This window comes from Choloepus didactylus, chromosome 2 (assembly GCF_015220235.1).
Source record: "Choloepus didactylus isolate mChoDid1 chromosome 2, mChoDid1.pri, whole genome shotgun sequence".
NCBI classification, from domain to species: Eukaryota; Metazoa; Chordata; class Mammalia; order Pilosa; family Megalonychidae; genus Choloepus; species Choloepus didactylus.
Window position 1 is genome coordinate 247,385,144 of NC_051308.1, and position 12,225 is coordinate 247,397,368.

The window sequence follows — 12,225 nt, forward strand, 5'->3', positions numbered from 1 at the left end:
CGGGGCAGCACGTTTGCGCCGCTGTCCTGCCACGCTCAGCTGCCCGGAGCAGGCGCGCGGCGGGCCGGGATTGCGGTTCGGCTACGCAAGTACCGCGGGGAGAGGGGCTGGGGGCTGGCGATGAGCCGCCACGCGTCAGAACCGGGTGGGACGAGAGATTTGGACAGGAGGCGATCGCGGCGGTGGCAAGAGCTGTGGGCGCTGCATCGGAGACCCCAGTGGAGCCGAAGAGTCGTCGCTGGAACAAAGGGGTGGCGGCGTGGGATGCTGGGCTAGCGTGAGTCGTCCCGGGTAGAAGACTGGCTCTCTGGGGCGAGGGTAGTTGAATCTCCTACTGTCGTTCTTGTCTTCGTGGAGAAAAAGGCTGAGAAACAGGTGCTAAAAATCTTCACGGACCAAAGGGGCATGGTTGGGGGGCAGTGGATGACTACAACAGGGAAGCCTGTGCTTCAAAGGACATGGGGGTTTTGAATGAGTGGGAATGAAGGCAACTTCCCTGCCTGCCTCATATGTATTTGTGCATTCTGTTTGCAGAGCATTAAGTACAAAAGGATATGCACCAAAATGTTAATGGTGGGGTGGCAGGTATTTCTGGGTGGTAAAATTAAGGGTGCTTTGTCTAACCTTTGTACTTTTTTGAGCTTTTTGAATTTTATTTTATATAGTAAACATGGTAAACAAACATTAGAGCTATTTCCATTTTGAAAGCAGATTCCTTGCTTGGCATCCCCCATCTGGTCAGAATACATTAACCTCCATTTCAAAGGCGTAATCGTCTGAAAATGCCACTCTTCTACCTTACCTCTGTCTTCTCTCTATTTAGAACTTAAAGACCCCACAACTGAAAACTGCTTGTCTCTTGCCTTTTTCTTTCCACTTTTATATTGTTGGAAAATATTCATAACACTCATTTTAACCATTTCAAGTGTAGAATTCCATGACATTAAGTACATTGACAATGTTTTGGTAGTTTCACCACTGTTTCCAGAACATGTTCATCACTCCAGAGAGTCACACCCATTAAACATTAACTCCCCATTCCCTCCTCCCCCCACCCCTGATAAACATTACTCTGCTTTCTGTTGCCTTATGAATCTGCTTATTCTAAGTATTTCCTATAAGAGAAATCATACAATATTTGTTATTTATGTCTGGCTCATTTCACCCGATATGTCTTCAGGATTCTTCCATGTTGCATGTTTTGGCACTTCGCTTCTTTTTATGCTGAATAAGACTCCATTGTATGGTTATGCCACATTTTGTTTCTCCATTCCTGTTTGTGGATTCCCGCGTGCCTTTTTTTAACCTTTGCATGTGCTGTTCCCACAACTCAAGTTCCCTTCCTGGGTACCTCATGTACCAGTTTGAATGTATTATGTCCCCCCAAATGCCGTTATCTTTGATGTAATCTTGGTGGGCAGACCTATCAGTTTTAATTAGATTGTAATTTGAGTGTTTCCGTGGAGATGCGCCCCACCCAACTGTGGGTGATGACTCTGATTGGATAATTTCCATGGAGGTGTTGGCCCGCCCATTCAGGGTGGGTCTGAATTAAATTTCTGGAGCGCTATATAAGATCAGACAGAAGAAGCAATAGCCAAGAGGGACACTTTGAAGAATGCTCAGAGGGTGAGAGAGGAGCTGCAGATGAGAGACAGTTTGAAGACAGCTGTTGAAAGCAGACTTTTGCTCCGGAGCAGCTAAGAAAGGACAAACATCCCAAGAGAAACCGAGAGTGACATTAGAGGAATGTCCTGCAGGAAAGCTACTTTGAAACTAGAATTTTTGCAGCAGATGCTAGCCATGTGCCTTTCCATCTAACAGAGGTTTTCTAGACACCATTGGCCATCCTCCAGTGAAGGTACCTGATTGTTGATGTGTTACCTTGGACACTTTATGGCCTTAAGACTATAACTGTAACCAAATAAACCCCCTTTGTAAAAGCCAATCCATCTTTGGTGTTTTGCATTCCGGCAGCATTAGCAAACTAGAGCACCTCATCTTCCCCTGTGTCACTCATTGAAACTTATCACAGATGTCACTGCCTCTGAGAAAGCTTCCTCCCTTCCTCTTCCTCTCCCCTTGCTATTCTGGGGCCTTTCCCTGCTCCCATCCCCACATGCAACTTGCTCTTGTGGCTCTTTAGTGCTGTGTTCTCCTCTGCCCCCCGCCCCCCATTCCCAGACTTTAAACTAAAAGGCTGGGGCCTTGTCATCTTCATCTGCAGTGGCTGCATTGCCTGATGTCCTACGTATATAGAGCTGCTTGCTGAGTGCAGACAGATGAGGGAGAAAGTGCCATCAAGTCTCTCATTCTTTAAAGACTTGGGGGATACTGAATCTTTCATCAGCATCTGAGGCCCAAATTTATATTTCTATCATGATGCAGGAACCCCAAGCTAAAATAATGATAAGGAAATACAGCTAGTCAAGAACGATTGGGATCTGCAGGTCCCAGCTTAACCCTAATCTGCCCTTTAGGGCACTAGGACACCTCCGCAACCCAGGGCCTGTGGCCTTCCTACAGGACAATGACCTCCTGTGAGTGTGCATTCCCAAATAACAGTGAAACCACATAAGGAACTGCCATAAAGGGAATTTGGCATCTTCAACAAATAGAATCATTAATTCCTCAAGAGCTGGGGATAATACAACAATCTGAACAGAGACTTTAAAATGAGCTTGTTGGTCCATGAACAATGAAGACCATGTTTTTTTACAGCTCCAATGGGGTATAATTGGCATGATAAGACATCTTAAAACATACAATTTGACAAGTTTTGACGTGTATACATCTGTGAAACAATCCTAAGCCTGGAGGATCAACATATCACTCTTAAAAGTTCCTTCATAACCTTTTTTTTGCTTTTTTTAAAAATAATTCAATTTTATTGAGATATATTCACATACCACCCTCATAACCTTTTGTAATTTCTCCCCGTTCCCCTCCACCTGAACCCCACCTCTCTAGGCAACCCCTGATCTGCTTTCTGCCACTATATGTTAGTTTGCATTTTCTAGAATTGTATATAAACTGAATCATACAGTATATACTTTTTGTTCTCAGCATAATTATTTTGACATCCATCCGTATTGCGTGTATCAACAGTTCTTGTTTTTTATTGCTTACTAATAGTCTGTTGCATGACTAGACCACAACTGGTTAATACATTCACCTGTTGAAGGACATTTGGGTTTCCAGGTTTTGGCCATCACACATGAAACTTATGTGACCATCCATATGCATATTTTGTATGGACAAATGCTTTCATTTCTCCTTGGTTGACACCTAGAAGTGGAATGGCCAGGTTATATGTTTATGTGTTTGTTTAACTTTTCAAGAGACTGTCAAACTGTTCTCCAAAGTGGATGTACTATTTTACATTCCCACCAGCAATGTATGAGAGTTCCAGTTGCTCCGTGTCCTTGCCAACACACAAAAAAAGACAGTCTTTTTAATTGTAGACATTTTAATATGTGGTGTATCATGGTGGTTTTTTGTTTGTTTCTTTTTCGTACTAGAGAAGTTGTGGACTTACAAAACAAGCATGCGTAATACACAAGAACCCTATTAACACCTTGCATTGGTGTGGAACTTTTGTTACAATTGTTGATAGCAAATTTTTATTACTGTACTATTAACTATAGTCATGGGGTTTAACCTAGGGTTCATTGTTTGTGTAATGGAGTTCTACGGATTTATTTTTTTAAATTTTATTCTGTTTAGCATGTATACAATCTAACATTCCCCTTTTAATTACATTCAGATATATATTTCAATGCTGTTAATTATGTTCACAATGTTATGCTACCATCACCAACATCCATTGCCAAAACATTTTCATCATTCCATATAGGAACTCCATATTTTAAGCCTTAACTTCCCATTCCCTATCTCTACCCCATGCCCTTGTTACCTATATTCTAGATTCTGACTCTATGAGTTTGCTTATTCTAATTATTTCAAATCAGTGAGATCATACAATATTTATATTTTTGTATCTGGCTTATTTCACTCAACATGTTGTCTTCAAGGTTTATCCATGTTGTAGCATGTATCAGATCTTCATTCCTTTTTAACATTGAATAATATTCCTTCGTAGGTAGAGACCACATTTATTTATCCATTCATTGGTTGATGGACACTTCGGTTGCTTCTGTCTTTTGGCAGTTGTGACCAATGCCACTATCAACATCAGGGTGCAAATATCTGTTCGAGTCCCTGCTTTCGATTCTTGGGTATATATAGTGTCAGACCCCAGAAAAAAAGAGTCTAACATATAGAAGGAATGTCTCATCCAGGGATCCTGCTACATAGCTCATAGACACCAGGTGCCCCATAAACTAAAGAATGAAGGCTGTTCAAGGCTGTTCCAGCCACAGTGGCACCTCAAAGGCGGTAAGGCAAGGTCAGATACATCCATAAGATGAACAACCAGAAAGGCCCGCTCTCCCTCGATAGATAACACAGCTACATTTCAAAGAATAATGCTCAAAACCCTAGCAACCAATTAGCTCAAATTAATAGGCACTCACCCAGTTGAGGCACAGTAGACACTCAGCAGGACCCCCCCCCCAACGCCCTCCCATCCCAACGTGGGTTTTTCCTTTAAAAAATGCTGCTCTCAGCTGGAGCCATTTTTTTTTTTTTTTTCTGTTCGCTGGCTCCCACCTGCTTTCTTCTGCTTTCCTCTAATAAACAAACTCTCTACTTAAGCCATGACTCGCCATGTTGTGTGGACTCCTGAATGACTCCTACCTGACATACAGAAGTGATGTTGCCGGATCATATGGTAATTCTGTACTCAGCTTTCTGAGGAATGCCATACGGTTTCCCGTGGCAGCTGCACCGCTTTACATTCCCACCAGCAGAGAAGGAGGGTTCCTTTTTCTGGGCATCCTCTCCAGCGCTTGTTATTTTCCCTTTTTTAAATAGCAGCCATTCTAATGGGTGTGGAGTGGCATCTTATTGTGGTTTTGATTTGCATTTCCCTGATGGCTAATGATGTGGAGCATCTTTTCATGTGCTTTCTGGCCATTTGTATATCTTCTTTAGAGCGATGTCCATTCATCTTTGGCCCGTTTTTAAATTGAGTTGTCTTTTTCTTGTTAAGTTGAAGGATTTCTTTATATATTCTAGATATAAAACCTTTATCACATATGTGATTTCCAAGTATTTTCTCCCTTTGTGTAGGTTGTCAATTTACTTTCATGATAAAATCCCTTAAGGCACAAAAATTTTGATTTTTTTTTTTTTATTTTCATGTGGTCCCATTTATCTATTTTTTCTTTTGTTGCTTGTACATTGGGTGTAATGTCTGAGAAATTATTGCCTAACACAAAGTGCTGAAGATGCCTGCCTATATTTTCTTCCAGGAGTTTGATAGTTCTGGCTCTTATATTTAGGTCTCATTGTGGTTTTAATTTACCCAATTTAATTTACCTAGTGACTAACGAAGTTGTGCATGTTGTCCTGTGTATATTTGCCATCTGTACGTTCTCTTTGGGGAAGTGTCTGTTCAAGTATTTTGTACATTTTTCATTGTGTTATTTGCTTTCTTATTGTTGACTTTGTAGGTATTTTCTCCCAGTCTGTAGCTTGTCTTTTCATTCTTTTATCAATGCCTTTTGAAGAACAGAATTTAATTTTAACAAAGTTCAGTTTACATCGGATTTGTTCTTTTACAGATTGTTGCCACAACATCTGATATGAAAAATACACCAGAAGAGATGAATAGTACATTAGGCATTACAGAAGAGAAGATATGTTAAGTTGTAGACATAGCAATAGAAATGATGCAGAATGAAACAAAAAAATAAAAATAGGTGAACAGCGCATCAGTGAGCTGTTGGATAATGTCAAGCATTGTCATTGACATACATTGTATGTCATTGTATATACGTCAATTACATACAAATATGTATGTAATTGGAGGCCCCAAAGGAAGGGGACACTGGCTGGCTTTTAGAGGCACTATTCGAAGTTTAGGGATTTTTCCCTGTAATCCTTTTCATCGGTTCTTTTCTTGGCCTCGTAGTTTCCTCACACACGTCTACTGATCAGTACTAAGCCGCAGAGTGTCCCGGCCCGCGGGACGATCAACGGAGGCTCCAAATCCTGTGAGGGAGGAATGGTTTGGGACAAGAGATGCGAAGAACGACAGCAAGACAGGTTTCTGATCAAGCTGCAAAACTTTATTGAAGAGGCAGAGCATATATACTCTAGGAGAAGGGGAAGTGGCTAGCAAGGGCTCGTGGCGGTCTAGGATTGGTGGCTGCTGTTGCTAGGGCGGATGGCAGATGTAGGGTTAGCATTTTTGGCGCGAACTAGCACTTTTGGCGCGAACTACTTCCGTAAAGAAGGCTGAGGGTAACTTAAGCTATTGTTGTATCAGCCCTGGCGGCCTTGTTGCACATCTCCGGCATAGCTGAAGGTGGACTTCATGCATGCTACCTTAATCGCCCTCTACAGCAGAGTCCAGGGTTCTCTCGGTTCTCTCCAGTACTCTACCCCGTGAACTCCAGTCACGCTGGCCTCGCTGGGCTCCCAGCTCCATCTGTTTAACTCGGGGAGACCACTGGACTCTGGCTGGGTTCCCCTTCCTGCTCGGCATCCTGAGAACATTCTCTTGGCGGTCTGCTGGGACGGTCGTAGGACTCAAATTGTTTCCTTTCTCCCTAGGGTCACTGCCCTTCGTCATCTATGTCTTTGCATTTAGAACTGTTTGTTTTGTATAGTGGTTTAGTTTCAGGTGGGAGGGTAATGCTGGTCCCTGTTATTCCATCTTGGCTGGAAAGAGAAGTCCCATTAAGACAATTTTAATAAGAGTAAACTGTGAGAAACTCACCCTGCATATATTAAGATATTGAACAAAGTTTAAAAATAAAGATACTAGAGAAAAGGTAGTACTGTTACGGGAAGAGACCGACAGACCTGTGGAATCAAATAGCCCAGAAACAGACCCACGTTACGTATGGAGATGTGCTACGTGGTATAAGAGGTACCATATGTTACTGGGAAAATGATGGCATGTCTTTGTAGATGAGGTAGGGGAAATTGGCCTACTGTATGGATACAAAGAGTTGGTTCCCTACCTCACACCATATACAAATATGCACTCTAGATAAAGACCTAAATATGAATGATAAAATCATAAAGGCATGGAAGAAAATGTAGAGCAATACTTCTGTATCCTTTGAGCATGCAAAGATTTCTTAAGCAAGACCAAACAGGCATAAAACATATACAGTGGGAAAAAAGATGGTAGGTCTGACATCATCAAAATGAAGCATTTCTTTCCAACAAAGGACACCACTGGTGATGGTACCAGCATAGGAGAGAGTTTATGTAACATCTAAAACCATCAAAAGGTAAATATCTAGAACTGCACTGTCTAATACAAGTACCACTAAACAAACATGTGGCTATTTAAACTTTAGTTTAATTAAAATTTAAAATGCAGTTTCTTGGTGACACTAGCCACATTTCAAGTGCTCAATAACCAGGTATCACTAGCAGCTGCCATATTGGATATTGAACATATCCATCATGTCAGAAACTTCTGTTGGATAGTGTCGATCCAGAACATTCATGGAACTCTCGCAAACCAGGAGGGAAAAAGTCCTATCAAGTGAAAAATATGCAGAGGATGATAAGCATTCCATACAAGAGGAATTAAAATGGCTAACACTATTCAGTTGTTCAGCCACTCTAGTAATCAGAAAAAAGCAAATTTAAATAAAAATGGGTTACCACTATGCAGCCATCAGATGGGAAAAACCTAGAAAATTGGATGATGTATGATTGTCATTGAGACTTGGGGCAATTAAGAACCCCCTACACTGCTGGTGGTTGTGTAAACCACTTCAGTCATCAAGAACAAATGGACAAAGCTGGTAAACGTAAGTGTACGTATGTCTAAGGTCCACCCATCCCTTACCAGGCGAAACCCTCACACAGGCCCCAGGGAGTGTGTATGGCGGCAGGGCTTGCGTGTGTTTCCCAGGGCTATGGAAAATAAACACGGGGAACACACACTGGAAACAAGATTCAATGGACAGAGACAGTGAAATATTTGCACCTGGATCAATCTCAAAAACATGGTGTTGAATAAAAAACCAAAAAGCAAAAACAAGATCCACAGCACAACTTTTAAGTAAATGAAAAATATCTTCAAAGTCACACTTTTCAACACATTCGGTGGTTGCCTGTGGGAATGGGGTGGAGGTGGAAATAAAATAAATCAGGAACAGGGATTGGGGCTGATGGAGAGTAACAGTTTTCCATGAATTAAAGAATATGACTAACCCAACGCTGTGAACCAAAATCCAAAAGAAAAAAATTCAATTTAAGTACTTAGATACAGCAAACAAGACAGAGCTGAAGTAAGAAATCGTGAACAGGAAGGATAAGGCAATCACTCAGAATTTACTTCAAAAATTCCAAAAATACGAGCAGGGCAGAACGAGAGGTTCCAACACATATGTAATTGGATTCCCAGATTGATGGAAAAGAGAAAATAGAGGAGTATTCACATTTGAAGAGATTATGCCTGAGGAGAGCCCAGAATTGAGGGAAGGTGTAAGGTCTTGGATTAAAAAAAAGAATATGAGGAAAAACACCACTCAGACATCTTGCTGCAGGACAATTTATGCACAAAAGAAAAATGTTACTATAATCTGAGGAGAAAAAGCAGATTACCGTCAAAGAAATAACAATCTGATCGCAGTCAATACCAGAAAAAAAATGGAGCATGAGTTAACCTTTAAATTGCCAAGGGAAACAGGGATACTGCACTCGGACGGCAACCTGTTCCCCACTAAGAGTAAGGAAAATCCGGCTCGGCTCAGTGGGAGCAGCAGGTACAGGGCGAGTTACTGTCAGGAAAAAAGAGTAAGTGTTCTTGAGAGAAGGCAGGCCAGTAAAAGAGATACAGACTTTCACCCAATATTTCATAACAAACGAACAGGGCTTAGAAAAATGGTACAAGTTACCAAAGAACAGCCTACACCAGAAATGGAGAAACTCACCAGTGGGACGGCTGGAAGCAATGAAGATCTGAAACCACAGCTGATACCATTTAGAAATAAAAAATTTCTAAAGGAAGATTAAACAGAAGGAAAAGCTGGATGAAAGAGATGCCACAGGCTAGGCCTTAGAAGAAAGAGGGGGGATGTGGGTTCACCTCCGCCCTCCCTTGAAGGGGTGGGTGCTGCCCCCCGGGGTTCTCAGCGATCCCCTCCCCAAGGGACCCCGGAAAGATGGGAGGCAGCCCGGGGCTGTCCCTGGAGACCCAGCTGCCCTCCCGCCAGTCCCCTCACCCCTGCCCCGCTGAGACATGCCCCCCATCCTGCCCCCAGCCCGGCACTCCTTCCGCCCGCTGGGGCCAGGAAGCCCTGCTCCTCCGCGGGCCGTGGGAGGCTCTGGCAGGGCAGGGGCTTGCGGCGCGGCTGACCCCTGCCTCCCCGGGCCGCCTCCAGGCACAACCAGCCAGTGGGACCTTTCCCTCCACAGCTGGCACCCCAGGGCCCAGCGCTCAGGGGCTCAGGAAATGTGCATGAAGTCAAACCCGGCGGCTAGGATGGGCCGGCTGTGGATCAGAGCTGGGGGCGGGCAGCCAGGGCTGGGAGCCCCTGGGCCATGGAGGGAGATGTCGCCAAGGGTCGCAGGTCCCCGCACCAGCTCGGGCTCCACTGGGAGATCCGGGCAGGGACGGCCACGCTCCAGGCGTCTCCCCAGCTTCTCCTGCTCCAGCTGCCGACCTGGCAGATAAGGAAACTGAGGCTGGGAAAGGCTGCCTGGTGCTCAAGGGCAGACGACAAGACAGCCAGGCAACCCCACGGCCTTCCAGAATCAAAGCAGAAATCTCTGCTCCAAGCCAGAAAGTCACAAACGTAAACAAGGATCTTCAGGCCTGAGACAGGCCGAGTCCCAAAAGTCAAACCGAGGAGTTGGGACCTCCCGGTGCGCCCACCGTGTGTCAGGAGAGCCACCGCCGGCTCCCCCGGCCACTCAGCCAGAGGCGGGGGCGCAGAGAACACAATGCCCGGCCCAGGCAGAGGGTGGGGGCCGCAGGCAGTGGGGACGGAGGAGGGGAGGCCCCAGCGGGTGGGATGGGGCCCCCAGATGGATGGCGGGGTTAGCCACGAGGTGGCTGGGCAAGGTGTGGCATGGGCTACCCTGAGAGGCAGATGCCCTGGCGGCCAGCTCTGGGCTGTCTCGGCTGGACCCTGGGGGCTGGGGCTCCACCTCTTCAACCCAAAGCTGAACTCTGGTCCTTCAGGAAGCCCCTGGAATGGCCCCGAAGGCGTCTGTAGCCCTCCCTGTGCCCCAGCCCACTGCAGCAGCACCGAGCCCGCCCCGTGGACGGCTGCCAGCAGGTGGAAGAGCGGGGCAGTAGGGGGCAGGCCTCACACCACCTGCACCCAGCCCCAGAGTCCCACCGCACCCAGCAGCAGCCAAAGGTCCCCAGAACGCCAGGCACCTCGGACCGGGCACTGCCAGCTGCCCCGGCCACAGGCCCTTGATGCTTCCAGGGAGCCGAGCAGCAGCTGCCAGAACTAGAGCCCCTTGGGCCTGCCTGCACCCCCAGACCCCAGCCCCCGTGGGTGACTCACCCTGAGCCCAGCCCTCCCCCACGGCTCAGGGCGCCTCAAGGACAGCCCGGGGGGAAGGGGCCCGAGGCGGGGCGGGGTGGCGCTCCAGGGCACCCGGACCACCGCCCGCCCCCACTGCTGGCAGCTGTGTGGGGAGGCTTGTCACAGCTCGAGCGGGTCACCCTGAGCAGACTATTTCTGGAAGCTGCACCCCCCGCCCCCGCCCAACAAAGCAGACAAGGGAGAGGATGCTGTTTATTTCCAAGAGCAGACGGGGACAGACAAGCAGAGGGACAGCCTTCCTGTCCTCGGACCAGAAAGTGCAAGGGCAGAGGGCCCGGGGCTGACCCCTCCCGACCCAGAGGAAGCTCAGGAGGCCCCTTCCTTCTCACCCCTGCCCCTGGCCTCCCGCCTCCCAAGTAAACACACCAGGCAGCGCTCTGCGACTGAGGGGATGAGGACATTCAGGCGCTGGTGCCAGGCTCCCGCCTCCCTGCGCCACAGCGGGGCGGGCCAAGCGAAGACAGAGGTAGGGGGTGGGGGTCGCTGGAGCAAGGGGGCGCCGGGTTAGCCACAGTGACTCCAGGAAGCGCCAGGGTCAGGGCCAGGGTGCGGAGTCCAGGGCTTGCGGAGAGCTGGGCTGTGCCACTGTCCCCCCCAGGGCTCAGCACTGCCAGGGGCTCGGCATGGCCTGCAGTCCACAGTAGGCAGACAGGCAGCAGCACTGGGCTCAGATCCTGGGGAGGGGGTGGGTGGAGCTGGCGGTCACTTCTTGGGTTGGTTGAGTCTGGGGTCCAGAGCCTGGAGGACAGGCCAGCTGGACGAGGTGCTATCCCTTACGATGTCTGGACCCCAGGCAACCAGCCCCCCTCTGGTGGAGAGTCCCAGTCAGAGGCAGCAAGCGCCAAAGGAGGGTGGTGCCCATCCCTGGAGAACAGCCACCTTTGCTCAGGGGACACTCACCCCTGGACACGGCAGCTGGCCCCTGGGCCTGCAGAGCTACTGGGTGGCTCCTCAGACGCTGGAGAAGACGCCCACTCCACCTTCCCCATGCGCAGGGCACCTGACTGCTCCGGGGGCCTCTGGCCAGCAGCGCTGCCAGAACCAGCCAACCTCAGGGCCACAGGCCCCCCTGGATAACAGGGTCGCAGGCTCTGGCCCGGGGGACACATGGGTGGCTCCCACAGTGGGCAGAGATACTAAGGCACGAAGCTAACCCAAGCCCACTGGGGTGGGGTGGGGTGGGGTTGGGGCACAGGCTCCAAGGGGCCCTGAACCTGCCAAGCACACAGTGACCAAGCAGTGGCCATGGCCCAGTTTGCCCACTCGGCACAGGCTGGACGCCTGGGGTGGCAAACCGGGGAGAAGGAGGGGCCGATGGTTCTGCCTGGAAGGGGCCCTGAGTCCCAGCCGCCCCTAGCAAGACCTCCGGAGAGCGGGGAGCGCCCTGGACGCGGCTGGCACCGCCGTCCAGTTCCCAGGGCCTATCCTGAGCAGAGACCCAGGGACCCGGGCTTCTGGCTGGGCAGGTCCTGCGACTGAGCACTCCAAAGGCCCGGCGTCGTAGGACGGCCGGTCCTCCTTGGTCGCCAGCGGGACCCGCATGGGTCTCCGAAGGGAGGCGCAGGAA

At 48.3% G+C, this 12,225-nt stretch overlaps 1 protein-coding gene and 1 long non-coding RNA gene across 2 annotated transcripts in view; one reads left to right on the top strand and one right to left on the bottom strand.

Moving 5' to 3' along the window:
- Window positions 1-6,369: 6,369 nt before the first annotated feature.
- LOC119521043 lies at window positions 6,370-9,757 on the bottom strand. The gene is made up of 3 exons (XR_005214291.1): window positions 9,679-9,757; window positions 9,030-9,096; window positions 6,370-6,789 (listed from the first exon to the last, which is right to left on the bottom strand). It is a non-coding gene; the product is annotated as an uncharacterized LOC119521043 (long non-coding RNA).
- A 2,441-nt stretch (window positions 9,758-12,198) lies between these two features.
- LOC119514912 (sorting nexin-25-like) overlaps window positions 12,199-12,225 on the top strand; it is a 1,291-nt gene continuing 1,264 nt past the window's right edge. Inside the window, exon 1 of the mRNA XM_037810698.1 lies at window positions 12,199-12,216. Within this exon, the coding sequence (XP_037666626.1) occupies window positions 12,199-12,216 (18 nt within the window). The remainder of the gene's footprint in view (window positions 12,217-12,225) is intronic.